The sequence below is a fragment of the Urocitellus parryii genome, chromosome 10 (assembly GCF_045843805.1).
Source record: "Urocitellus parryii isolate mUroPar1 chromosome 10, mUroPar1.hap1, whole genome shotgun sequence".
In the NCBI taxonomy this organism is placed as follows: Eukaryota; Metazoa; Chordata; class Mammalia; order Rodentia; family Sciuridae; genus Urocitellus; species Urocitellus parryii.
In genome coordinates this window covers 132,618,841-132,646,197 of record NC_135540.1, presented here as the reverse complement: position 1 = coordinate 132,646,197, position 27,357 = coordinate 132,618,841, and the positions used below count along the sequence as shown (strand labels likewise).

At 31.5% G+C, this 27,357-nt stretch overlaps 1 protein-coding gene across 8 annotated transcripts in view; it reads right to left on the bottom strand.

The window, feature by feature from the left end:
* The window catches only part of Lcorl (ligand dependent nuclear receptor corepressor like), a 141,529-nt gene that overhangs the window by 27,906 nt on the left and 86,266 nt on the right, over positions 1 to 27,357 (bottom strand). For 3 of the 8 annotated variants that reach the window (XM_026403530.2, XM_077803429.1, XM_077803428.1), the window contains exons 5-6: positions 19,413 to 19,664; positions 3,749 to 3,842 (exon numbers count right to left, since the gene is read on the bottom strand). In XM_026403530.2, coding sequence (XP_026259315.1) covers positions 3,749 to 3,842; positions 19,413 to 19,664 — 346 coding nt within the window. Of the gene's footprint in view, positions 1 to 718; positions 2,421 to 3,748; positions 3,843 to 19,412; positions 19,665 to 27,357 lie in introns of those variants that run through there. The other 5 variants (XM_026403513.2, XM_026403522.2, XM_077803432.1 and 2 more) reach the window with 4 other exon arrangements.

The window sequence follows — 27,357 nt, the reverse complement described above, 5'->3', positions numbered from 1 at the left end:
CAAAAATCCTCATTCTTTATATGGAGGCACATGCTTTATAACATTTTATCTCTAAAACTGCATACTCCATAAATCCAACATGAATACTCTGACCCATATTTTAAAACTGCTATATAAAAATTACTGGTCTCTTATGAGTCTAGTAAAAGTTAAAATGCACTGCCCAGCTTCTAACTACCCAATTAGTAGTGAGTTTACATTACTGAAAGTTCAAAACAGCTTCAGTGTTAAATATCTGTAAATCTATTCAAGACCCTGAACAAACTGCAAATTTGGTTATTAGCAAAATGATAATGTATCGCCCACCAAAATGAAATCTGTAATTCATTTTGATAAACTGAAAATGTTTTGAAATGTCACAGCAGCAAATATATTAAAGTTACACTGAGGTTTTTCAATAGTAGGAGTGTGTCACAATCCTTAAACTTTAAAGTAGTCATAACATCAACTAACCAGCACATTTAAACCAAAATTATCATTCTCAAGCTTTTTCTGTGCACATTATAAACATGCTCTAAGTTGCATTCCAACTTTCTTTTCTAACCTTACACATTAGCTTATTTTTCAAATGAAAAACAAAATTAAATTATTTTAATAATTAAATTTAAATTACTTTTTGTTCTTAGTATTCCATCTTATATTAAAAGATTCTATAACTGCTGGGGTTAACTATGTGTCAGGTTTTTTTTTTTTAAGTATATACCTTATAAACCCCAACTTCCTGCTAAATCAACTATTAAATGATAAATATTAAATTTCATTATACATATTTTTTAAGGTTTTCTTTCTATTCCTGGTGGATGCACTTGAGTGCATTTGTATTTTATAGAATGCACTGTAGTGTATTAATACTGTATATATTAATTTTTCTTAGCATGAAGATAGCTGTTTATTTAAACTTTGATTGGTTCTTTGACATACTTATAACAACTGTTAAGTATGTTATGTAAAATTGTTTACAAACTATTAATATCATATTACCATTATAAGATGGTTCAACTGAATGGCTAGAATGTCCTTTCACCAATAAAAATGTTTCACTTGACAATTACTTGTTTTCCCACGCTTTATGCTATTGACTACTAAAGAAAACCTGAATTTCTTTCACCTATTTATACAAGGATTAAATACAAACTATCAGAATTAAGTAAGCAACTATATAATTCTGTCCACAGTGAAAACCCTGAATAAAACTTTTTTTTCAAAAGGCATGTAAGTGGTTTTTGAACTGTAAAATTTCATGTCTCCTGTCAAAGTGAGCATTTGTAATTCCCACATGTGTGTATGTAGACACACAAATACACACCTGTGCACACACACACACACACACACACGGGCGCGCGCGCGCGCGCGCACACACACACACACACACGTTTTCCTAACAAGTAGTCTACACAGGCTTGCTGTTTTTGCAGCTGCCAGTCCCTGAATCTGTCATGTTATATAACCCAGTGTCTGGTAATCGTAGTTTCTTCTTCGGAGGAGTCTTCAGTGTTCCAGATCTTTCTTTTACCTTGTATTCTAAAGTGCTGTGAGGTACCCCATAAATTCCTTGTGCTTTGGAAACACTCATTTTTCCACTCATTACCATTGCAATAGCCTCTTCCATTATTTCATGATCATATTGCCGATAGCGGCCACGTTTTTTCCTGGGCTGCTTATTATCTTTTCGATCCAATCCATCTTCAGTATTTTCAGAGTTTCCATCAACTGTTCCATTTTTAGAATTAAGACACAAAGGAGAGAGGTCCCCATGTAGAAAGTAAGAGTCAACACTTGAGTGAGTTACAGAACCAGAACATTCTATTTTGTTCTGTTTAGGGAGTATATTTTTCAGTTTTTGGAGCGCTGATCCTTCTAGGACTGAAGAGGTTTTGGAAACTTGATACATAACATCCAGCAGACCAGAACCGTCGGGTTGTGATTTTGAAACAGAACTTACTCGTAGCTGAGGGATTTTTAATTGTACAGTAGGATTTGAAGTTTCATATTGAAGGCTTTCATTTTTTTCTTTAAATTGAGTAACCATTTTCTGTAGAGTTAACTGATGGAGGTAACTGGAAGCTGTTGGGAATTTTAATTCTGAGGTTTCAAGTAGATTGAGTTTACTTTTTTCTGTGCGCTCTGCTTGAGCTCTTGCCCACAAGGCTACTTTTTGCAGCACTGCACAAGTTTCTTTACTGTCTTTATATGAGTAACTATCATTGAAATCTCGAGTTTTGTTTTTAAAAGATGCAGGCTTCCCTGCTGGTAAGGCTTCTAAGTGGAGAAGTAAAGTTTTTTGAGGTATGCCATAAAGTATGCCTGCTTTATTTATGTCCAGTGCTCCAGACTGAATGTCTTTCAAAGCTTTTGAGAGCAAACCATCTGCAAACTCAGCACTTCTTTCCACATAGTCCTCTCTGTTTCTGTGTAGTCTCCTGGATGGATGGAATGAAACGATGGTAAACTGATGCATGAGAGACTCTCACACAGCTATGGAAGGGGAGGGTCCACTCCTTTATTATACTCCTTGCTTAGGTAACATCACTGCTTATGACACTTTTAAGTCTGTGAGATGTGGTAGTTACTCCTTATCAAAGCAAACGTTACAGTCCTGGTAGGACAATGTGTCAATGATACGGTGGCCTCAAGGGGCAGACCTTCCAAGAACATAAAATCCTAACTCAGTATTTGTAAAAATATTCTCATGATGTTGCTATTCCTCTGAAAGATGCTTGCAGAGCAACACTTATAATTTTTATTTGTACAATTAGAGTTCCATTATAAAAAAAATACCCAAATCCTAAAGGAGTTTTTGTTAGTAGAAACGTGACGTTACCGCTAAACAAGTAATAAAAGAGTCAACCCATTTAAAGGAAATTTGTAGCAGCAAGAATATTTCCAAACACAAACATCCCCTATTTCCACAAGACTAATTTTCCTCTAGACAAAAACTTAAAATTTGAAACGAGGTGTATTTGAATAAAATACTTTTCTTTTTAGACACTACGAGTTATTTCTAGTATAAATGTTTCAGGTAATTTTCAGTTTCTCAAACAGAAAGCTTATAATCTATTTTATGACTCAAACACTACAGCAGCCTTATTTGAAACAAATGACACTCTACATCTCAGATTTAAATGTGACCAAAAAAGCTTCCTATGTAGTTAATGGGAAGATGTGAAAGTTACAAAAAAAGGAAAAAAATCCAAAAGTCCAACAGAACAGCATTTCACTAGTATTTATTTAAATTTATTCAATGACAGCTTTCAAAACATGAAAGGATTTTTCGTGGTGACTACTAGATATATTAAATCATTTGCCACCACATCTAAAGCATAATGAAAAAAATATAAACACTATAAACTAGCTTTAAGAATTAGTAAGTATAGTACTTTTAGAATTTGTTCATTGTTTTTAAAAAATTAAATACTGAAATCACATATTTCCCTTAAAACTGCCTCCTGAATTTTTAATGTAAAGTTCTCTTACTTGTCCTGCTTCTTAGGTTACATTCTATGATTAAGCTGATAGTTCATTTTAGTAACATGAACTAAAGTTTGGTGATTGTTCTGATAACTTTTCTTTAACAGAAAGAATAAAAAAGAAAGAGAAAGGACAAATGAAAGGTATGAGAGAGACACACTTATGAGTGACAAAAATTCTGGAGGAAAACTATGTCAATACCACTCAGAATATTATTAAGAGTTCTCTGCAAAGATAATTTTACATTAATATTAAATTATATTTCCTAGATATTGCTTACCCAGCCATTGAATTTTCAGAAGAAGGATCACATATAGATGACTCTTCAGATTTTATGCTGGTTTTCTTTGTAGAGAGATCTAACACTCCATCCCCTATAATTTTTGCAAGAGAAAAAACTTTTATATTTGTAATAGATAGGCAATCCTTACATTTTATCATCCCATATCTTGAATTCTAATTTATGACCTAAATATTAACACTTGTATTTGATATGTGGCCATTACCTATTTGTCTTAAATGGTTTTAGCAAGGACATGACTGGGAAGGCAGTACATAGGAAAGAAAGAGCAGAGAAGGAACTGGCATTGCCAGATGATTTGAAGAAAGTAACAGACGACATATATAATTTGTGTGTGTGTGTGTGTGTGTGTGTGTGTGTGCAATCTCTTTAGAATCAACTCTTGAATCCCCTTTCCCACAATTTTGTAGTGAACAGCTACTTGATTGCTGAATCATGACTGTTTTCCACTAAAGGCTTCCCAGATGGTATTTTGGGAAGGTGGGAGAAATGCAAGTTGTACAAAACAGAAACAACAGGAAATGTGATGAGTAAGAGAACTGAATAATTAGTACTTATTAGGATTAGCAATATGTGGCATATATACATTAGGTAAACCATTGACTCTTTGAAGCCAATGTATGTGCAAGAACTCAGTGTAAAATTTGACTATTTTAAATTACTGAAATGTACAAAAGTTCAATCTTTGCTTATGTAATATGTTGTAGCTATACCTATGATTATATAAAGATATAACAATAACTTCAGGGAAAATAACCTGTTGTAAAACAACTGCTTAAGTATTTGTTACTAAAATGCAGTTATTATTATTATTATTATTATTATTATTTAATACTGTATTAAAAATTCAATGATTCAGATATTGTTAAGCTGACATGCTTCTGGATCAAAAGAATAAACTATGCATTTGAAACCCAGTGATATACAATACTGTAAATGTGTTTCTACTGTTAGGTAAACAATTGAAAAATAAGAAAATACATGTTTAAAAATATAGTAAATAATCTGAATGAGTTAAAAGAAAATCAAACCAATTTTATTGTTACTGTATCAATTCATGTAATACTTAAGTGTTCCAGGGAAATAAAAAGATGAAAACATAAAAATAAAGCATCCTATCTATAATCTCCTTAGAACTGAATAATATTTTGAAAGTTTATTTTATATATAGCTGTTTTAGACATCATGAGAGCAACAGTTAAAATAAAAAAAAATATTCATTTTCACAATTCTTAGCATCCAGTGAGATTACTCATGCAATACTGCCACCTGCCAATTATGGTCGAGCCACTTAAGACAAAATGCAGAGTAAGCTGAGAAAAAAATGAATGTAGGGCTGAGGAGGCTGCTATTTTATAAAGTGTGATCATAAGTGCAGTTCTCTTTGTAAAATGAATAGAAAAGAGGCTACTATGGCTGAAGTACAGTAATCCAGGGTAAGAATGAGATAACATCAGAAATTTAGGAAGAGGTAGGTACACAGGGCTACTTGGGCAATTGTAAACCTTTCAATTTTATTCTGAGGAAGACAAGACACCAATGGACAGTTTTGAGCAGAAGACTGACATGATTTTAATTCATGTCTTTAAAGGATCAATCTGATGTGGGGAGAGTGGACTGTAAGGGTCTGAGGGTGCAGTAGGGAAACTTGCTAGGAAAATGCTATACTATTTCTCTTTTATGGATTTTTACTCTGTTGGTTTCCTCTGCCTAAGTGTCCTCTTCTTTCTGTCACTCGCACTCATCCCAATTCTCACCAAATTTTACTCATTATTCAAAGGCTCAGGACATAACTTGTACTTGGTTGATCATCATCCTTCTAGGTTCCTATACCAGCAACATTTACCTGCATTATTTAACAGTCAGCAGGGTGTATTCTATTTGCTTATATACTTACCAGTATTAACTGAGGACTATAAGATATGTAAATGCAGAGAACATGTATATTTTATTTTATCCCTTCTGCCTAGAATAGTACCTAGCATACAATAAGTTCAATAAATATTTGATGAATAGAAATTTGAACAACTCAAGGAAATTTGGTGTGCCTAGAGGTTAGATTGCTTAGACTAGAAGGATAAAAAAGGAGACTGGAGAGCTACAACATACCTGGCATGTAGTACCTTTAAAAACTGTTCAAGTATCTTGCTCCACTTTATCAATACAACCTGATTTTATGCTTGGTGTTCAATTCATCTCAAATCTTATGCTTCTCATGTATCTAACCATAGCATGTTACTGAAAAATGCTGTGTGATGTCATGTTTTTCAAGTTGTAGTACACCTTCCCTTTGCCAAGAATGTTCTTTCCATTTATTCAACTTGCCAGACATCCTTGAAGATCCAGATACCCTCTAGAAGGAACTTATTATTGTTTCTCTGTGACAACAGCATCCTATAACATTTATAGCACTATCATGTTCTTATTATGTATTTTTCTTTCCCATGACACGAAGTTCCTCAAGGTAAGAAATCTTATTCATTATACATTAATAGTTCTAGAACCTACTAAAAGAAGAAAAGTTGTCTTCTCTATATTTCATCATTTCTTTTGTTCTTTAGCAGTTAAAATTTGACTATTTAAAAGACTTGTGAGAATATCTTTTTCAAAAACTATTACTGCCTCACCCATATTTGTATTTATTAACTTCGATTTTGTTCATGTTTTATGTACAACTTAAAGCATATAAAATACACTTATTCTACGTCTAATTAATAGTTAAAATTTCATAATAAATTAACAAAATTTCCCCAGTTCTAAACTCTTCTATACTGCACTCAATTCAAATCTAATTATTTCCCAAAATAGAAATAATGAAAGAGGTACAGGGAACCCCTTCTTTCTCTTCTACATGCAAACTATGGAAAAGTTAGGTTTTAGCTTTCTAGCTAATATAATAAAAATTTCTTATTCTTTCTGAACCACTACCACACACAGCCCTGGTTAAAGCTCATTTTAATCTGGATAAGCCAGACATAAGCCTTGTTATGCTTTCCCTAGGAAGTCTAAATTATGTATCTGGTGAGCAATGCTTTCATCTTTTTTCCACAGCCCCTTCTCCATATTTAGGCTGCCCATGTTAAGTTTTGTTCTAAAGATATTGACAACGAAGCAATATATTGTCTGTATCTAGTATCATCAAAAAAATAGTCACATTAAAATTCACAATAAGATTTTCAGAGTAAACACAAGATATGTAAATATGTTATTAAATAGTTTTAATGTACATTAAGGATGTTTAGATAAATTTTAGTAATCTATAAAAAAACACTTTTATTACCAGTATATCACTTAATATGAAAGCATGTTGTCAATGTCATGTTTCCTTTTTCTACTTTCAAGCCTGCAAGCTTAGGAGCTGAAAAAAATTAAGAAGTTCCCCCTAGGGCTTCTTAATTAAAAAAGTAAAAATCCTAAGGGAAGGAGAAAGACATTTTTGGGAAGAAGAATGGAAAATAAGAAAGATCAGCAATGGGGGCCAAAAGTATTTTCTTGCTCCTGCTGATGATTGATAATCTGACTGGTGATTACATCTGTCAGCATCATACCTTTACAATGTAGATACCACACCATATCTACATTGGTTTTTTCTTTTTTTTGTGTGTGTGTATCTCGCTCATATATTATATATATATAAATTTATAATATATATATATATATATATATATATATATATATATATAAATTTTCCCCCCAAACTATTGAGGCTTAACTCCATGGACAAAAACTAAGCACTTATTCTGCTCTTATAAGGTGACATAAACAAAAGGCAGAGGATAACTAGTTCATTCCCACCACTGTAATCTGTTTTCTTTTATTGCAGTTTGTTTCCCATTCACCTGTTGGCAAATATCTGAGTTGTTTTAATTTTTCACTGTTATGAACAATGATGAAATGGACATTCTTCTGAGTGTTTTCATATTATAAAAATTTATCATATATTAGATATATATCTAGAAATGAAAGTGCTATATAATGAAGCATGAACATTTTGAAATAGAGTAGATATTTCCAAATTTCAGGATTAAGGAAGAAAAGTGCATGCTATTTATGTGAATTTTTAAAGCACACAAAATTAATTTATGGATGCATAGATAGGTAGTATGAGTGATTGCTTCCATGGATAAGTGAAAGGATATAAAGAGATCATAACTGTATTTCTAGAAATGCTTAGTTCTTGAAGGGTGAACAAATCAGAAGTCCATATGAGGGGCTGGGGTTGTAGCTCAGTGGTAGAGTACTTGCTCTGCATGTGTAAGGCACTGGGCTCAATCCTCAGCACCACATAAAAATAAAGATACTGTATCCATCTACAACTAAAATATTATATATATATATATATGTGTGTGTGTGTGTGTGTGTATAATTAAATATGATTAACAGATTTATTAATTCCAGGCAATAGGCATATGACTATTATGCTATACTTTTCAGTTGGTTTGAAAAATATATTTTTCATTAGGTTTTTCCTAATTAAAAAAAGAACACATTTTATTTCTTAGTTTCAAACTGGGCATTCAGTATCTCAATATACTTACTTCTGATCAAATGCTACTAAAAAAATATTCAGAATTAAAAGACAAGCCAATGTAATCTTTCAGCAAGGCCAGGTAATTGTATATATGTCTGACAGTAATCAGATATAACTTTAAAAATGGACTGGTGTTTGAAAAATTGAAACCAGTGCCAAATTAAGTAATTTGAGTTTCAACATTTGGCTGTTTTTTTTTGGGTGGGGGAGGGTTAAAGTTTATTAACTGTTCTCTCTGTGTATTTTCATGCTAATTTCTGATAAAGAATCTATTCCAAAGAGGGCAACTACTAATATAGAACTCTCGTAATACAGAATTACTTCCCATTCCTCCAAGGACATCATCCTTTTTCACTGCTTTCTGAGTCTTTTATCCACTCTTCAAAGTTATGCTCTATGCTTCACTGGCCTGGCTAAAAACACATCTTTCAGCATCATATCCTCAGAGGTGATTTTTAATTCCTCCCTAGTTTTCTTTCACAATCTCAAGCATTCTATGTATCTATCTGTTCTATACTTAGCATAATTTGCATAGTTTAGCACTATAAATCCAATAGTGCTATTGGGAGTTAGTAACTATGTTTAGACTCAAAACTTATATTTAATTAGGTAGAAATAACTGAATCATTTTCTCATAACAGTTAAATGCTAAGCAAGGGCCTGGGAATAGTAGTAACTCAATAAACACTTAATAACTGACTCATCGACACCTTACTCAATTCTGCAACACAAGTTAACTAGCAGATAGCACTGTATATAGCAGAATCTTATTTACTAACAAACGTCTTGAAGTAAATAAACTTTTCTCGGCTAGTCAAAAAATGACAGCAATTCCAAAGATTGGTATCTATCTACCTGGGAGAAAAAGTGTTAACTTTACAGAGATACTTCATTAAGTAAAAGAGGCTTTTAATCATCAATTTCCAATTTTTTAAGATTCTAATTATATTATGAATTTTTTTCTTAAAATTTCTAGATTAATGTTGTTTACTTCAAAAAAGATAAACATCAACTGTATTAAAATGTTATTTACTAATTTACTGTCTCACAATACTATTGTCCTCCAGTTACTACCCAAGACAAACCATGAAACTTAGTAAATACTTGACTATCACCATGAGTTAAAAGAAGCCACATTATCTATCATCAATATTATGTGTATAAATATCATAAGGTTTGACACATGAATATTAATAGAATACTGAATATTCATTAATGAACAGTAATAAAGAGAAAATATCACATATATTTTATGTTGACCAAACAAGGGAACATTTCAAATTAAATTCCACAGAAATGCTAAAATAATCATTAGCAATGAAACTTTTATCACAATTATTGCTTAATATTTAGCACTGTTGGCACAAAATTATGTCTATTAAATATCTAATGCTTTTTCCATTATAACCTCTCTGAACACTTCTTATCTACTTCCTTAAATGGATCTTCAGATTCTTTTAGTCCCTAGCAATCAATGAATATATATATATAATGAACAATTAAAACCATAGTCTCTTCTAGAAAGTACAGTAAGAAAAATACAGGTTTCAATTGTTCTTCATTCATTTCCATTTGATTGCTAGGAATTAGTAAATTATATAAAATCTAATGTATATAAAAATATAATACTTCAGTATAAAGCATGCAAAGCACCATATCAAGAATGCTGCATGTTTTAACTTTCGTTCCTACAACAACCCAATGACATAAATAGGTTTTATTAATTTGTACATTTTAATGGCGAACCAATTAAAAGAAGGCTTAATTCAAGTATTCATATTCTATAGTCTGCATTAACTAAACTTCTAACCTGTACAATATTTTTAAAAAACAAAGTATGTTGTTAAGGATAGAGTAAACTTGGACTATCAAATATTACTAGTAGGGATTGAAAACTCTTAAAATGCTCATATTCTTCTAGTTTATCTATCTTGTATCTGACATGAAAATTATTGTATATAAAGATACTACATTTCAATATTATAAATTTTTAAAAAGTTGCAAAAAGTATATAGTTTAACTTGCTTATTAAAGGTAACAAGCTGTTAAGGTAATAAAGGGAATTAATAAAACATGGGAAATTGAAAAAATGCTATTATATTTTTAAAAGGTATAATATAAAACTTCAAGAAATGTAAACATGTAGAATAAAATAAATAATAAAATAAAATGTAGAATCACTTAAGTACACAAAAGATAGCACTGGTGATCTTTGATTGACAAAAGCTCTTAAATTTTATTTATGTATGTGAACGTGTCCAAGCATACCTGTATCCACTTGTACCTGTATGCAATGAACGTATGTGTCTACAAACCAAGTTTTCACAAAAGTTTCCAATAATGAATATATATTAATGGATCCTTCCCCAATTTATTAAGGACAACAAAACCATGGTGGATATACTCAAGGGAATGCTTTTACAAGTTCTGATTTAAAATTGTTTTTATCATTTCTAGTCTTAACTGATGTTTCAGCTACAAGAGAAACAACAGAATGTAAGAGTCTCATTATCAATCAAACCATAGCATTTTTTTTCCTTCTTTCATTTCCCTCCCTCTATAAGCCAAGAGTTAAGAGGTTTTGTCCAATCTGTTTTACTCTATGCATATGCAGTTAAAAACCCTAAAAAATTATTCATCCATTTATTAATTGGTAATGATGAAACAATATAGTAAATTTAAGATATAACTTTTTATAATACTAAATTTAATTAAGAAAGTGCTACTGGTAAAATTAACACAAAGTTTTAACATTTCACCAAATGTCATTTTAAAATTTCATTACAGTAGTTCTTTTCTTTTTAGCATATCTAGCAAGCACTGAACCAAATCAAGGCTTCAAAGGTTAAAGTTTTAAGTCAATACCAATGAAATATAGTTAAAAACATATTCTATTTTTTATCCTTTACATTATATTACTTAATTCTCTGTTAAAGTCTTAGCCAAATATTTTATTTAAAACATGGATTGTATTCTTATTACAATATTGTGGAAAACTTGAATTTTTTGTCACCCATTTGTTAGTCCTTTTCATGTTCATCCATAGATCAATCATGACTTTTAAAAAACTTTATTGAAATATTACATCCATAATAAAAAGTAAACCTAAATAAAAAAGTAAACCTGTTTAATGAATTTTCACAAACTGAACATTCCTATGTAAACAGCACCTACATTTCCTGCCATCAACCTAGAAGCCTTCTGAAATTACCTTCTGGTCACTACCTTACTATTCTTGACTTCTAACAGTATGCTCTTTGGTCTAGCAATTTCACTTCTGGGAAACTCTAAGGTAAAAATTAAGATTGAGTACAAAATCTTAGCTGAAGCACATTTACTTATACATCAAAGACACAGAATTACGTATGAATGACCCAAACAACAGAATACTGTTCAGCTAAATATATCAATTTAAGTATTAAATTATTTTGTAGAATAATACTCAGTAACATGAGGATATTTAGAAATATGGGGGAAAAAAAACAGTTTACAGAGGATTATCTAGTATAGGTCCTATCAGGTGACTACTAGGAGTAGTGTGTGCCTGCACATGTGGATGTTCTCCAGAAAACGACTGGGAAAGGTTGAAAAGATGAGTAGCTACAGACACTTATGAATGGATGAATACAAGGTAACTGTTATTGTCTTCACTTTGTTTTCTAGATTTTCTACAACAGGTATTGCTATTGTCTAACATTTGGTTTATATTGAATTTTCTTCTAATGGGTTAAAATGTCTTTTTAATTGATATGTTCCATAAGGATCAAAATAAAATAATATCTCATATCTGATTTTCATGTTCTTAATTATAGAGCAGCTTTCCCCCAGTTTTTAAAATAATGATACTAGTTGTTTTTTTGTTTTTGGTACTGGGAAATGAACCCAGAGGCACTCTACCACTGAGCCACAAACTCAGCCATTTCTGATTTTGAGACAGGGTCTCATTAAGTTGCTTAGGGCCTCACGAAACTGCTGAACTGGCCTTGAACTTGTGATCCTCCTGCCAAAGCCTCCTAAGTCACTGGAATTAAAGGCATGTGCCGTGCCACTGCTTGAATAAAACATTTTAATCTAGCAATAAATAATACTAAAATGCAGTCTTCAGAGTTGGTGCTTCAAACCTCTCTCCTGAAATTCTGGCTGGATGTTCCCATACTTCTAGAAATCAGTATTCCCCACAAAGAACTAATTACCTTACTCTCAAACCCAGATGCAAAATTTTTCATTAAAGGACACATACATGTGCAATGCAAGAGTCTAGAAATCTGATATTCCTAACATATTCTTTTATTTTACCTTTCAACATGACATTGACTTTTTAAAATAATGAGTTTTATTGGAACATATTACATTATGGATTATTTTCTTTTCTGTGGTGTCATTTACATTATTTTTTAATGTCCACATAATTCTGATAAACTTGGAATTAGCTCTAAAGCAAACAGTTCTTGAAGTTTTGAATCTTATAATCCTTTTTCACTATTAAAATACTACAGAACTCGGGGCTGGAATTGTGGCTCAGCGGTAGAGCATCTGCCTAGCATGTATGAGGCACTGGGTTCAATTCTCAGCACCCCATAAAAATAAATAAATAAACTAAAGGTCTATCAACAACTTAAAAAAATACTATAGACCTCAAAAAGCTTTTACTTATATGGATTATTTCTACTGATATTTACCATATCAAATTAAGCAGAAACATTTAAAAATATTAACAGATAACAAAAACAATCTGACAAATATTAATAAAAAAACATTTATGAAAACAGAACTGCATTTTTTTTACAGTTTTGAAAAAATCTTTTCACATCTAATTTAATAGAACACAGTTGGATTCTTATATCTGTTTCTCCATTCAATAAAGTTAAGCCATCACACATCTGATGCTTGTCCACTATACTCCTGTGACAAAATGAGAGTGAAAAGGACAAATAATTATCATTAAATTTCACCTAACATAACCCCTGGAAGAGTTTCAGGGATTCCTACGGCTTCCTGAACTGTGCTTGAGAACCAGCAACCTAAAAGAACTGCAGAGGTCTAAGCTCAAAATATTGGTAGGAGTACTTCACAGGTGAAGTGACATTTTGTGAGGTACATAGAGTCTATATTCAGTGATACTCAAGTGGTCAGTGGATTCTGATGGCCACGGTCTGACCCATGCATTGCAAAGTTCTCCAAAAAACCTTTCTTCTAAGTCAGTTTTGTGTTCTGATATTGTTTGATTCAATTAAACTCATTAGGACTCACAAAAAGTAATATTTTAAGTTTATTATGCCTTTCATATTTATTACCTGAGACTCTTTATGAATCTTTCTGAAATACAATTTGTAAAGGAAAGGCAAGATACATATTTAACTCTTTCATTTAATTGCTTATTTTCAAAGTATGGAATTGGTGTGCTATGTGTCTCTATTACAGACTATTGACTTTAGAGGATACCCCTGAGGGTCAAATCTTCTCATTTGACCAAGGAGGAACTCATAACACTAGCTCCTGCTTTATTTCAACAAATTAGTTTTTGAGCATCCTCACTTGCTGTCCTAAGATATTTGGGTCTTATCTTGTATATTTTTTGGTCCAAACTTTGGACACTAAGAAGCCTACTTCCTTCCTTTTAACAGGAAATTGTATTTAGAGACCACATTCCAAGAGTAGGGTCAATGTCAGTAAATTTTCATTGCTTGAGACTATATTGCTCTGGTCAGACTAGGAAATGTGTATTTTTTTTTTTTTAAAGAAAAAGATTTGTGATTTGTACTGACATTTTTAATCCACATGATATTATCCATGTTAATGTGATTACCTACTTGATTTATCTCATATATTTAAAAAATGATGGCAACATCATTACTAATATTACTAAAATGAAATTCTAAACTTCCTTTTAAAGTATTTCTTGCTCTTAAAATATAATTTCACTGAGAATGTATATACATTTAATTTCCTAGGTAAAGTCTCATGATGTACCTCTATACTTCTTTTCTAAGTGTGTAGTGTTACTAACATCATAATCCTAACTTGATGCTTGCAACAAGATATATTTGTTACACTCTCAAAACCTGAAACTATCACTTTAAAGAGATCATCCTCATCCCCTTTTTTCAGATGTCTTCCATTGTGTGGGTGTATGATAACTAGTCCAGTACTGGTAGATAATTGTATTATGTCTAATAATTTGCTATTATAAATTTATAATGTCTCAGTGAATAATCTTAAGGTATATCATGTCATATTTGTGGTGCAGGTATAATTAATTATTGGCTTGACTGTATGAAATACAATTGCTGGATCAAAGGGTACAACATCAAAGGGTACAATATCAGTTTATATTCTCACTAGTAATGCATGAGAATGTCTGCTTTTTAAAACAGCCTGAATAGAGTATTTTTAAACTTGATATCAGTTTGATAGAGGTGAACCACATAAGAGGATAATTAGTCTACTTACCTATGTTTAAAGGCTTTTAGATTTTCTTGTTAAATGAACTAAACTATAATTATGACCATTTTTTTCTGTCAAGTTGTTGATTTTTACTATTCAGTGTTTTGGAACTCTTAATATTAAGGCTATTGGTCTTTCATTTTATAATATAAATTGAAAATAGATTTTTCACATGCTGCCATTGTCTTTTGATTTTTCTAATGATAGTTTCTTCTGTGTTGTACCCAAGCTTCTCATTTTTTATGTATTGGAATTTATCACTCTCTCATTGTTAAAGTCATGGTCTAGCCAAGATAAAAATGATGAAAAGCAACAAGCCAAACAAGCATGACACTCCATTAATATGTACAATTTTTGCTTTTATATATCAGTTAAAATTAATAGAAGAAAAAATGTGACAAAATAGCAGCTTTTCTTTATTCATCCTGAACTAGAGAATACCATGTGGCATATTTATAACTTAAAGTCATATTAAGGTAAATACGAAAGTTATCTCCTTGGGGAAAGACCATGCGAAACTATAAAGGAAAAGCAGAAAACAGTGGATTCTCACTTGTGAACTGTGGTTTAGTAGCCAATTTTATATTAAATTATACAAATTTTCTGGGAAAAAATGGAATGGGTACAAAAGACATTAATTTATCTTCTTTTTTGCTTTGTATACCTGATTTACTTAATTAATATTTTATGAGCCTTGAGAATTTATTAAAGAACATGCCTTTTTGTAATGATGTTCTTTGCAAAAGAAAAAAGAAAAATCCAATTTATACACACTGGAAAGATTACATTTCTTTTCTTTTTGCAGTTAGGTACTAACATGTGGTAATGAGAGGGTAGGACTTACTCAAGAAACTGAGAAAAAGCCAGTACAAAGACTAAACAGAGACACAGACATACAGACACACACACACACACCACATACACACACAAACACACACGATGGGACTAGATAGGTAGGAAGGAACTGGATCCTGGAGTTTAGGATATGAGACATTTTCCAAAGTGCTAGCATGGAAAAGAAAAGTCTTGGAAATAAAATCTTTTTTTTTTTTTTTTGTTCTTTTTTAAAAGTCTCTCTCTATGACAGTACTGGGGATTTATTTTTCACATGCTAGGCAAGCACTCTACCACTGAACTACATGTCAAGCCCCACTGTCCTTTTTATTATGAGACAGGGTCTTACTAAGTTGCCCAGACTGGACCTTGAACTTGTGATACTACTGCCTCAGCCTCTCAAGTATCCTGTGGTGCCCAGGTAGATATACTACTGTAAATATTGGTAACAAAATGTTGTTGCAGATGAAAGAAACATAAAACAATGGGTTTGTTTCAGATATGAGTGTAATGAAGCAGTCAAAGTCAAAGGTTCTGTGGCAAGGATTTGTAGTCAGAGGTTTAAATATTCTTCTACCACAAAATTTAAAAATTCTATATTGGGAATGAGGGCAAAATATTCTTTCAAGCACCTTTTTCTTTGCTTAGTTGTCTATTCTAATATCTCCTGAGAATTGTGTCTGCATATTTTTCCCATTGGTTCAGGCTTTTTTTTTCTTAAATTGAATGCTTGCCAATTTTTTTTTTAAATCAGTTATAGATAAAGCTTAACACTTCATTCTCTTTAGTGAATTCTATAACACTTTTAACTTTTGAATTTCAGGACAGTCAAATATACATGGATTGTGATTCTTGCATCTTCTTTACTGTTTTGAGCTCATTAAGGTATTATAAATTTTTTTCCTCTCTTAGTTTTATTTTTCACTCTCCCCTTAACCAAGCTGGAATTATTTTTGTTAGTGGAATAAGGTGGGGATCCATCTCCCCGTCTCCCACTACATGTGAGTAACCAATTGCCCTAGAACTGTTTAATGAATAGTATATCCTTCCCAGTAACTTACAATGGCATCTCTGTCTTGTTGTATTAAGAGTCCAATAATGTTTGGGGGAATTTCTAGGCTTATTAATCTGTTTTATTGATTTGTATCCTGGCAAACAGCACCCCTTTTTAATTATTATTTAAGTCTTGATGTTTTTAGAGAAAGTCCCTTGCCAATTTTACTTTTTTTTTTATTCTTTAAGTTTTGCTTGTAAATTTCAAGTTCAACAAGCCGTATTTAACAATAAAACCTATTAGAATTTTGTCTGGAATGACAATGAATTTGTAAGCACATTAAGAGTAAATGTCCATATTCCAGTCTTCCCAGTGTATAATCGTTCATTTTGGAAAAATGTTAAGCAACAGCAAATGGCCACAATGAAAAGGAAGTGGTATCACTACCTGTATGAGAACCTTATGAAGCAAACTCTTAAGAACAGTAAAAAAGAGCCAATAAAACTTTCAATTCTTAAGGAATCTACTTGAAATATGGATTTATACTTTCTATCATTGCTAATGAATCCTGAAGTACGTATTATGCAATAAGACACAGGTAGTAAGTCAGTCAGTCATAACGATTAGCAAGACATTAAAAATTTTGTTTATAACATCTTCATTTCAATCTTAAAAGTGTTTTAATTTGTAGAAACATCAGTACATCTAATTTATCAGTAGACACAGACACACAAACACATACATATTCATCGAAAGTATGCAGGTCCACTTTTTCTTTTTTGTATGCAAGTATATACATTTGAGAAACTACTAATCCATACCATGGCAAAACGGTTTTATAAAAGAAAATCTGATAGTGTCACTCTCCACTCCAAATGGTCAAGCATTTTTTCATGGCCCCCATGCAAAGTCAAAATCTTCAATATTTTATGGCTTCTTCATAATCCGGTCCCCACTTATTTCCTTCATTTCATCTGTCACTATACCCCCTTGTTCTCTATGCTAATAATCACACTAAATGATTTTTGTCCTAAAGAAAAAGGAAATCACATCAAGAAGTTACTCAAGTATTTAAAGTATCACGAAGACTAGTTTTAGATTTATAACTATCATTACTTTTACAACTTCAATTTGTATTCATATATCTGTATACTTTGCCTAGAATATGACAATAGTTTAAACGTTTTATGTTATTTTCTATATATGCTTGGATCTGTCTTACCACTTATGTTCATTAGAATAATAGAATCTGAGGACTAAAAATTTTAAAAATTTAATTTTAAAATGTAACATCTATTTTAGACACTTATCAGATGCTTCTGAATACCTCCAAAGACAAGGCAATAAAGGAATCATGTCCTTTTTCTTCTTTGAGAAATACTAATCCTCAGAAATAATCTTTCTTTCATTCACCTGAAATATTTCCCTCTAATTTACAGCTAATTTTCCTAATTCTACTTCCTGAACCATGTAGAAAAAGCTCAGTCCTGTTCAATGTAACAGCTATACAAATATTTACAGCTCACTACCATGTTACTTCTAAGGCTTCTCTTCTGTGGTGGTAAAGAATGGGAGGTGGAGAATATGGAGAGATTAGTGTTGCCCATCTGTGAGTTTAATTTGCTCCAGCAAATTCATTGTTAGCATAGGCAAATTAAAAGTGAGAAATTAAAGCACTGATAGGTAAGTACTTGTAAAAGGAATTTAAATAGTATAGCTGAGATTTCAATCACAAGTCTGTCATAAGCCCAAGTCTATGTTCTCACATCTTGAGAATTTTAAACTGCCTCCCTAAAAGGGGAGGTGATATAAAGGAGTATAAAACATGCATTGCAAATAAATATTTTAAAAATGCTCTGCTTTCCAATGCCCAAAATTCTATGTACCAATATATTTTTTGTTAAGCCTTATATCATAGTTACCTTTGACATTTCTTTTGTCTTAACAACATAATTATCATCTTAATGTTTCTCAAATATTTCCAAATAAACTCATATAACCTAAAATCAGGAAAAATTAAATCCATATTTCAAAACAAGGGAAAATTATATCCATATTTCAGTCCCTCTCAATTTTAATCTGACTTAAAACCTGAAAACTCTATCCCTTCCATATCTATACTGATTTCTGTACTTTCTTTTGAGAGCCCTGAAATAACACCACTGCTTTCAATGATCAAATTTAATGTTAATGTTTTTATCGCTTCCAAGACATAATCTTTAGCCCAGGTTAACAAAAGCTACTTGTTCTCTCATCTCCACACAAGTATTTATTTGATAACATTCCCTCACACTTCAAAAGGCTCTTCTTGACTTTCCTCTGTTAACTCAAGGTTCTCCTTTAATTAAACTCAGTAAGATATGAATTTAATATGGCCTTCATCATTCAGGCTTCTGAAAAATCTGTCCCTATACAATTCAGTACATGATTACATTATATTTGTCACATATACTAAGTTTCTTCTTTTTCTAGTTATATCACAAACAATTAAAAGATAATTCATCTATTTTATTTCTCAACTAAGTACAAAAGATGGAACAGCCCATTTTAAAGGTAATTTATAAACAACTTTTTACTCGGATCTTTTAGTTTGTTTATTGTGAATTTCTTACCATATACTTCATTGTAAAGAGATGAGACCAATTCAAATTTTCTTTTATAAATAATTAAAAATGCAACACAAAATTCTAAATTTGCTTTTTTCTCTAGACCATATTATAGAGGCAAATTAAAATAATGTTACTTATAAGATAAATTTCCCTATGAATACAAAAACTTTTGTATATAATTAAGGATATTAAAACATAAAATTACATACTGTGCACACACAAAAATCTTACCTTGCTGAGTAGTTTGTTCTTGCATTCGATTCACAGTGAGGTCTAAGGGGCCTTCCTGCTCTTCCTGAAGGGAGTTTTCTGCTTGATTCATTTGGATACTTTTACATAGGAGACTTGGTCCAATTGAACCATTTCTATTCTCTTGAATTTTACCACTTTTTGAAATGTACTCAATTGCAAACTGACGTATCATCTTTTTCATTAATTCCTGAGCAACTAGGGGAATGTTAGGATCACAGTTCTGAGGAAGATCTAGGGAAGAAATAAATACAATAATCATTAAAAAAGGGAAATGTACACCACCATCAATTAAACTTATTTTTATTACAAAATTAGTGATATTAGAAGTCTTAGCAACAGTTCTCAATTGCCAATGGTTTCTGGACTGAGAAACAGAAGCCTCATTTATTTTCGTGATAACATATCCCCCCAAAACGTCATATTTTCTCAATTCTTGCAAATAAACATTCTCTGTACCAAACTAAAATACAGATAGACAATTAGACATAAGCAGAACTTATTTTCAGAATTTTAATATTTAAATATATTAGATATTAATAATTAGTATGTGAATATAAATTATATATATGAATAACCAAGCATTCTTTCTCTCTCTCTCTTTTTTAATTTTTGGTAGCACTGAGGTTGAATCCAGGTTTTCATGCACATTAGGCAAGTGCTCTACCACTGAGTTATATCACCAGCCCACCAAGCAATTTTTAATTTAATATACAGAGTACATGCATTAAGAAAACATTTAAAAAACTCTGTATGGAGTTTTTCAAATTTGTTAAATATGTATTTCTGTACCCTGAATTTTTTCAAGAATTTTTTAACTTTTTACATAGAAAAGTTTTGATCACAAAAAATTGAATAGTATGATGACAAAGCTTCCATAAAGTTTCAAGAATTGTTAATATTCATCACATTTCATTTCTTTTTCCTGTTATTAATCTGGAGAGACACTGAAGGGACTCTATGGAATTAGGACATTTCATTCATAGATACTTCAGCATGCATCTCCTATGATTCCCTATAAAATGACAGAATTGTTGAGGTTCTTAATCCTTAATTCTATAAATATCATTTGATAAGATACCCACTATAAAGAAGTTCAACAGTGGTATATAATTCTGCCTGAAATTTGCATAATGGGCAAAAACAACTGAAAGATAGATAGTGTGACATAAGTTGTGTGATAATGATAGGGCATTTGTAAACACAGTGTATAATAGCAGTATAGAGATTTGTTTGACAGTGGTAATGGTGGTGGCTTTTTTGTACATACTGCTAGCTTTACTCCAATTCCTTTATATGTACTGGCCTTCAGAGGTCGAGTGACTGGTAAAATGGGAAGGGTATATTTGCTTAAGTGTTCCTATTTCTAGAGATACTAATTCTCTGAACCTTAAATACCTAACCACTTATCCAGGCAAAGTAGTATTATATGAATAGGCCTTTCCTAATCCTTGGCTAAGACTGGAGGCACAACTCTCCCTAGTTTTATTTAAGTATTAGAAAAACTTCTCCAAGAGATCTGAAGGGGAGTTCTCCAACTAGTATCTATCACCATAGGTCTATGACTCTAAAATGTTATTATTTTGAAGAGAGGAGATACACAATCCTGCTTCCCTATCACATCTGGTAGCAAAACATGACCTAAATCAATATGTGTCTATTTATGGTTCTGTAGAAATGTCAATAAATTTGATCACAGAGCACTTTTTCAGACCTGCTAGAGATACTACATAATAAACTCTATATTTTATCTCTAATGAAACAAAGAAGTTTGAATTAAAAAAAAAAACATTTGAGAGAAGAGATACTCGTTCTATAGAGAAAGTAACATTTTAGCCTTCACTTCTATTTTTTATTTAGAACTTGAATGGGAAAACCCCCTACTATTTGCTCTTGGAAACTGGAATAAAAACCATAGCTACAGGTTGCAATCTTAGCCATCTTTATGATCAGGGTATTTATATATATCCTCCATGTTTTAATTTCTCCAGTCATTCAGATAAAATAACAGGCTGGGCATGGTGGTGCATGCTTATAATTCCAGCAGCTCAGGAAGCTGAGGAAGGAGGATGGTGATTTCAAAGCCAGCAAAAGTGAGGCACTAAGCAACTCAGTGAGACCCTGTCTCAAATTATAGAAACGCTTGCTTAAAGGATGCTGTAAGGATCACAAGAGATTGGAGGTAAAATGCTGAACTATGCATTTGGCATACTAAAAGTTCATTAGATGTTACCTACTATCAGGAATCATAGTAGAAAGAACAAGAGAAACAAAAATATGCAAATTAAGCAGTTATAAATTTTATTTATTTTTAGTTTTAATTATATCTTACTTAAATCATAAAATGACAAGTAAGTAAAACTAAGGATAACTGGGGAAACGATATAATTTTAATACTTTTTGGTCCAGAATAGTTAGCATTATCATATATACCTTAACTAAAGTGAATCATCAAAATAAAAAAGTTTCCATGTTGCACACAAGAATTCCAAATATATAAACCTTTAGGAATCTTGAAAGGCTTGTATGAACATTCTTCTCTCTCTTTTTTCAAACCTAATTTTGCTTTCCATTATGTGTTTAAAAGAGATACTGGCTTTGCTTTTAGATATTTTAGTTAACTGTCCTGCCATTAATTGACTAACATTATTATCACCTGGCTAATTGAAAAGGATAAAATTTGCCAGAAAGGAATGAAGACATAATAAGGAATGAAGACATAAAATTGTATCATTTAACTAGAGTTATACTTTAGGGCTAAGTTTAGAGCTAAGTTTATAAACTCTGTTCTATTCACCTACTTCCTCTTTGTACCTTTTATGTTACAATATAGAATTAACCCCCATGTGAAATTAAAAAAGAGAGAGAGACAAAAAAAACAATGCTAATCAGCTGCTGAATAATCAGTAAGTATCCTACATCACTAGTCCAAATTGTCCTAACTAAAATAAGCAAATGATAACTTAAGATCTTGGTAAGGGATTTTAAACTCATTTTTACAAAGGTCAGATAAATATGGGAAAACACGCATAGATTATATGAAAATACTACACTATTTTATATATGGGACTGAGTATCCAGAGATTATGGTGTGTGTGTGCGCACACACATGAACGTGCTTGATGGGGTGCTCCAGGAAACAATCCACCATGGATACTGAGGGAATATTTTATTTAGCTAGAAAAGAGTGAGCATTGCCATACAAAAGTGAATCTACTGCCCTCAAAAACAGAGACTTACTTATTTTTGCCTTATCTTTTCATTTTTTAATGTTAAATAATTTAAAAAGTTTAACAAGCTCTGTGTGGTAGCCAGCTGCAAGATGGCTTTGAAATGATTCCTGTGTCTCCTGTATTAAATTATTTTGTAGTCCACTCCATGTTGTACCATGGTGATTTGTGGAAAAGTGTGGTTACTTTAAAGATCAGGTTACAAATGACTGAAATATCACTGAACGTTGGCGCTCTCGTTCTGTCTCCTCTGCCCCTCTCTCTTTTCCTCTTGCATTCATTTCTCAGTCCCTCCATCTCTCTTTCTCATCACTCATGCTGCAGGCGCAATAAGAAAAACTGTTAACTATTAATAACTGTTAATAATTCTATATTCAACAAAACTATTGTTTAAAACAAGGAAAATTAAGACATTCCCAGGAAACAGAAAATGCATCACTAGTCGAGCTAACCTAATGAAAAGATACTAGACAGTAACTTCACTCCACAAGGAGAAATAAGAAGCATAAGTAAGGTAACTACATCAGTGAATTACAGTATAAATGTATTTTTCTGGATCATTGTACTGTCATGTGTAACTAATTAAAACAAATTAAAAAAAGAAAAAAAAGAAATAAAGAATATGAACCACAAAAAAAAAAAATAAGAAGTAAAAAAAGGTATTTTTCTGGTCTTAAAATTATGTTTATTTTTTGTTTCTAACTTTTCCTATCTAACTTAGCAAGTAAATGCATAAAACAATAATTGTGAATCTGTCTTGGTGAACGTATAATGTTTATAAAGATGTAACATGGATGACAATAATAATACAAAGGAGGGGAAAAGGAATAATACCTGTAGGAACAAAGTTTTTCTATACTACTCAAATTAAGCTGGTATTAATTCAAACTCAATTTTTGTTAATAAAGATATGAATTGCATTTCCCAGAGCAATCACCACCACCGCCCCACAAAAAAAATCAAAAAACAAACAAAACCCTGAATATACTAAACAAACAAACAAAAAAGGGAATAAAATATTATACTAGAAAGTATTTATTTTTACTCAAAGAAAGTAGTTATGGAGGCATAGAGAAATCATATATAACTAATAGAAAGCTAGGTACAGTGGTATGTACCTGTAATCCTAGCAACTTGAAAAGTTGAGACAGAAGGCTTATATGTTTGATGCCAGTCTCAACTTTATTTTTAAAACTCTTTTCTCAAAATAAAACAAACAAAAGAGCTGGGAATATGGCTCACTGGTAAAGCACCTTTGTGTACCAGGAAAAACCAAAAACAGTAAAATGACAGATGTAAGTCCTACTTTATTAGTAATTACATTAAATGTAAATAGATTAGACACTTCCAGTAAAAGGCAGAGATTGGGAGAATGCACTTAAAAAATTAATGATTTGGTTAACTGCTGTCAAAAGAGACATTTTAACTTCAAATACTCTAATAGGTTTAAAGAATAAGGATGGAAAAAAGACATGTTATAAAAACAATAATAAAAGAAAGCTGAATGGGTTATACCAATACAAAACAAGATTCTATCTCAAAATTGCTACTAGAAATTGAGGGAATCATTTGATAATGATAAAGGTTTTAATTAATCTAGAAGAGATTATATACACATATATAAAATCTCAACAAAGATCAAACATAAATGAAAAAAAATAGTTGAAGGGAGAAATAGAATATTTGACACTAAGAATTGGAGACTTGAATTTTCTTTCAATAATGGACAGAAAAACTAGACAAAAGATTGATAAGAATATTTGGACAACACTATAAATTGAATAGATCAAACATATATATTTAACACTCTAATACCAACAGAATATTTTTTTTTCACAAATGCACATGCAAATTCTTGAAGAGGACAAAATGTTAGGTCTCAAAACACATCTCAATCAATTTAAAAGAATTCAAAATATGTCCTTCAATCTTATGCTTTGGAACTGAAATATCTCCCAAAGGCTAATGTGTAGAAGTTTGGTCTCCAGCTGGTTGCACTACTGAAAAGTGGTGGAAACTTTAGGAGGTGGGGCTTAGTTGGAGAAAGTAGGTCACTACTTTAAGGGTATTTCTTGTCCCCACCCACATCCTCACATTTCCTGACTAGCATGAGGTAAACTGTTTGCTCTATGACATTCTCCACACCATCATGTTCTACCTTACCACAGGCCCAGAACAATGGAACTAACTGATCATGAACTAAAACCTCTGAAACCTAGGGCCAACTAAATCTTTTCTCCTTTAAGATTATTTTCTCAGGTATTTTGTCACAGCAACAGGCTAACACATCCAATACCAATAGACAAAAGAAAGCATGTAAAATTCACAAACATGGAAATAAGGAACACATCCTGAACATTTAAAGGGTCAAAGATAACATTACAAGAGTAGTTGAATGAAAATAAAACCACAATATACCAAAATATATGAGATGCAGCTAAGGCAGTGCTTAGAGAGAACAACTATTAACATTTAGATGAAAAAAAAAATCAAATAAATAACCTAATCTTTAAAACAAGCAACAAAAGTAAATAAGTAAAAGGTCAGAACAGAAACAAATACAAATTAAAAAACAAGAAGTGATTCTCTGAAAAGCTAATACACACAGATACACACGGGGCCTTTAGCAAGACTAAGCTAGATAAAAACCAAAGAATACTCAATTTGCTGAAAAGAGGGAAGAGTAAGAGGAGACATCACCTATGATCCAAAAGACACATAAAAGATTATCATAAACTACTATTAAAAAAGATTATCAGAAACTACGTCAATAAATTAGATAACTTAGATGACATGGTTAAATTCCTTGAAAATTATAAACTACCAAATCAACTCAAGAAGTAATAAAAAATTCTGAATAACCTATATAGAAAATAAGAAACTGAGTTAAATAAACAGAAACCTCAAAACACACAAAAAGCCCAATAACAGATATTTAAAGAATTAATTTTAATAATGCACAACCTGTTTAGTAAAAAAGAATGAACATTTATAACATATTCTACAGGACTAATATTATCTTGACACCAACATAAGAAGGCATAAATTATCAAATCAATAGAAAACTATTGATAGACAGAAAACTTCATCAAAATACTGTCAAACAGAATGCAGCAACACATAGAATTATACAGTATGACCAAAAGGGATTTATACCAAGAATGTGAGGTTGGTTCACCATATAAAAACTAATCAATTGGGACTGCAGTTGTGGTTCAGTAGTAGAGTGCTTGCCTAGCATGTGTGAGGTAACTGGGTTCTATACTCAACATTGCATATAAATAAATGAATTAAAAAAGGATCCATCAATATCTAAAACAAAAACTTTTTTAAAAACTAATAATCAATTAACGTACCCACAGATTAACACAACATAAGACAAAACCCACATAATTTTAAGTGTAGAAAAAGCATTTAACAAGATACAATAACTTTTCCTGGTAAAAATATAAAACAAACTAGAAATATAAGAAAACTTCTTCAATCTAATAAAAATCATTTATGAAAAAATCCAAAGGTAACACAGAATAATAGTGAAAGACCGAAAGACTGGCCTCTAAGATTATGGCTAAGACAAGGATATAAATGCTTCGCAGGTCTACTTAAAATTGTACTGCAGTGTTTTAGCCAGGGCAATTGGGTAAGAAAAAACAAATACAAGACATCCAGATTGGAAAGGAAGGAAGCAAGACAATTTATTTCTCTATAGAGAGTAAACTCTTGTGTGCATGAAATTCAAAGGAATCCTATACACCAAAAAACAAATTCTAGCTCATAATCAAGTTTCCAAGTCACAGAATACCATATCAATATACAAAAATTTTATTGTATACAATACCACCAAATAATTCCAAAATGAAATTAATAATCACTTTTATACTAGCACCACAACAGAATAAATACTTACAGAAATAAGTGAAAGACTTATATACTGAAAATTATAAAAGATAAAGATGACCCAAAGAAAGAGAAAATAAATATTGTGTTTGTACACAGAAAAATCTTAATGCTGAATGGTAATACTCTGCAAATTTAATCAACGGATAAAATACAATCCCAATAAAATATGCCAAAAATAAAAAATGCCAGCTAACATTTTTGTAGAACTTGACAAATTAATTGTTATGATTTAAATCTTAAATGTCTCCAAAATACCATATGCTGAAGGCTTGTTTGCCACCCTGTGGTACTACTAGGAGGTGGCAGAAATTTTAGGAGATGGGCAAAAAAACAAAAACAAAAAGCAAAAACTTGATCAAAGGGGATATTGAGGCCCTTTCCATCATCATTTTTATGTTGCTTCCTGGTCTCCATGAGGTGAGCAGTCTTTTCCACCATGTGCTCCCTGCCATGATATTCTGTTTTTTACCACAGGCCCAAAGTGCCAGGGGCAAATGACCAAAGACCGAAACCTCCGTGATCCAAAAATAAATCTTTTTTGTCCCAGGTATTCTGTCACAGTGACAGAAAGATCACTAATAAAATAATTCTGAAATTCATATGGAAATGTAAGGGTCCTGGAATAGAAAAAAGGGAAAATATTGAAAAAGAAGAATTAAATGGAGAATTAGTACTTCTGGATTTCTAAACTTAAAGGAAAATGCAATAATCAAGACTAGATGTTACTGCCCTAATAATTGAAATATAGATCAATGAAAAGTACTGAGTCCAAAAATTAATCCATACATATATATTTA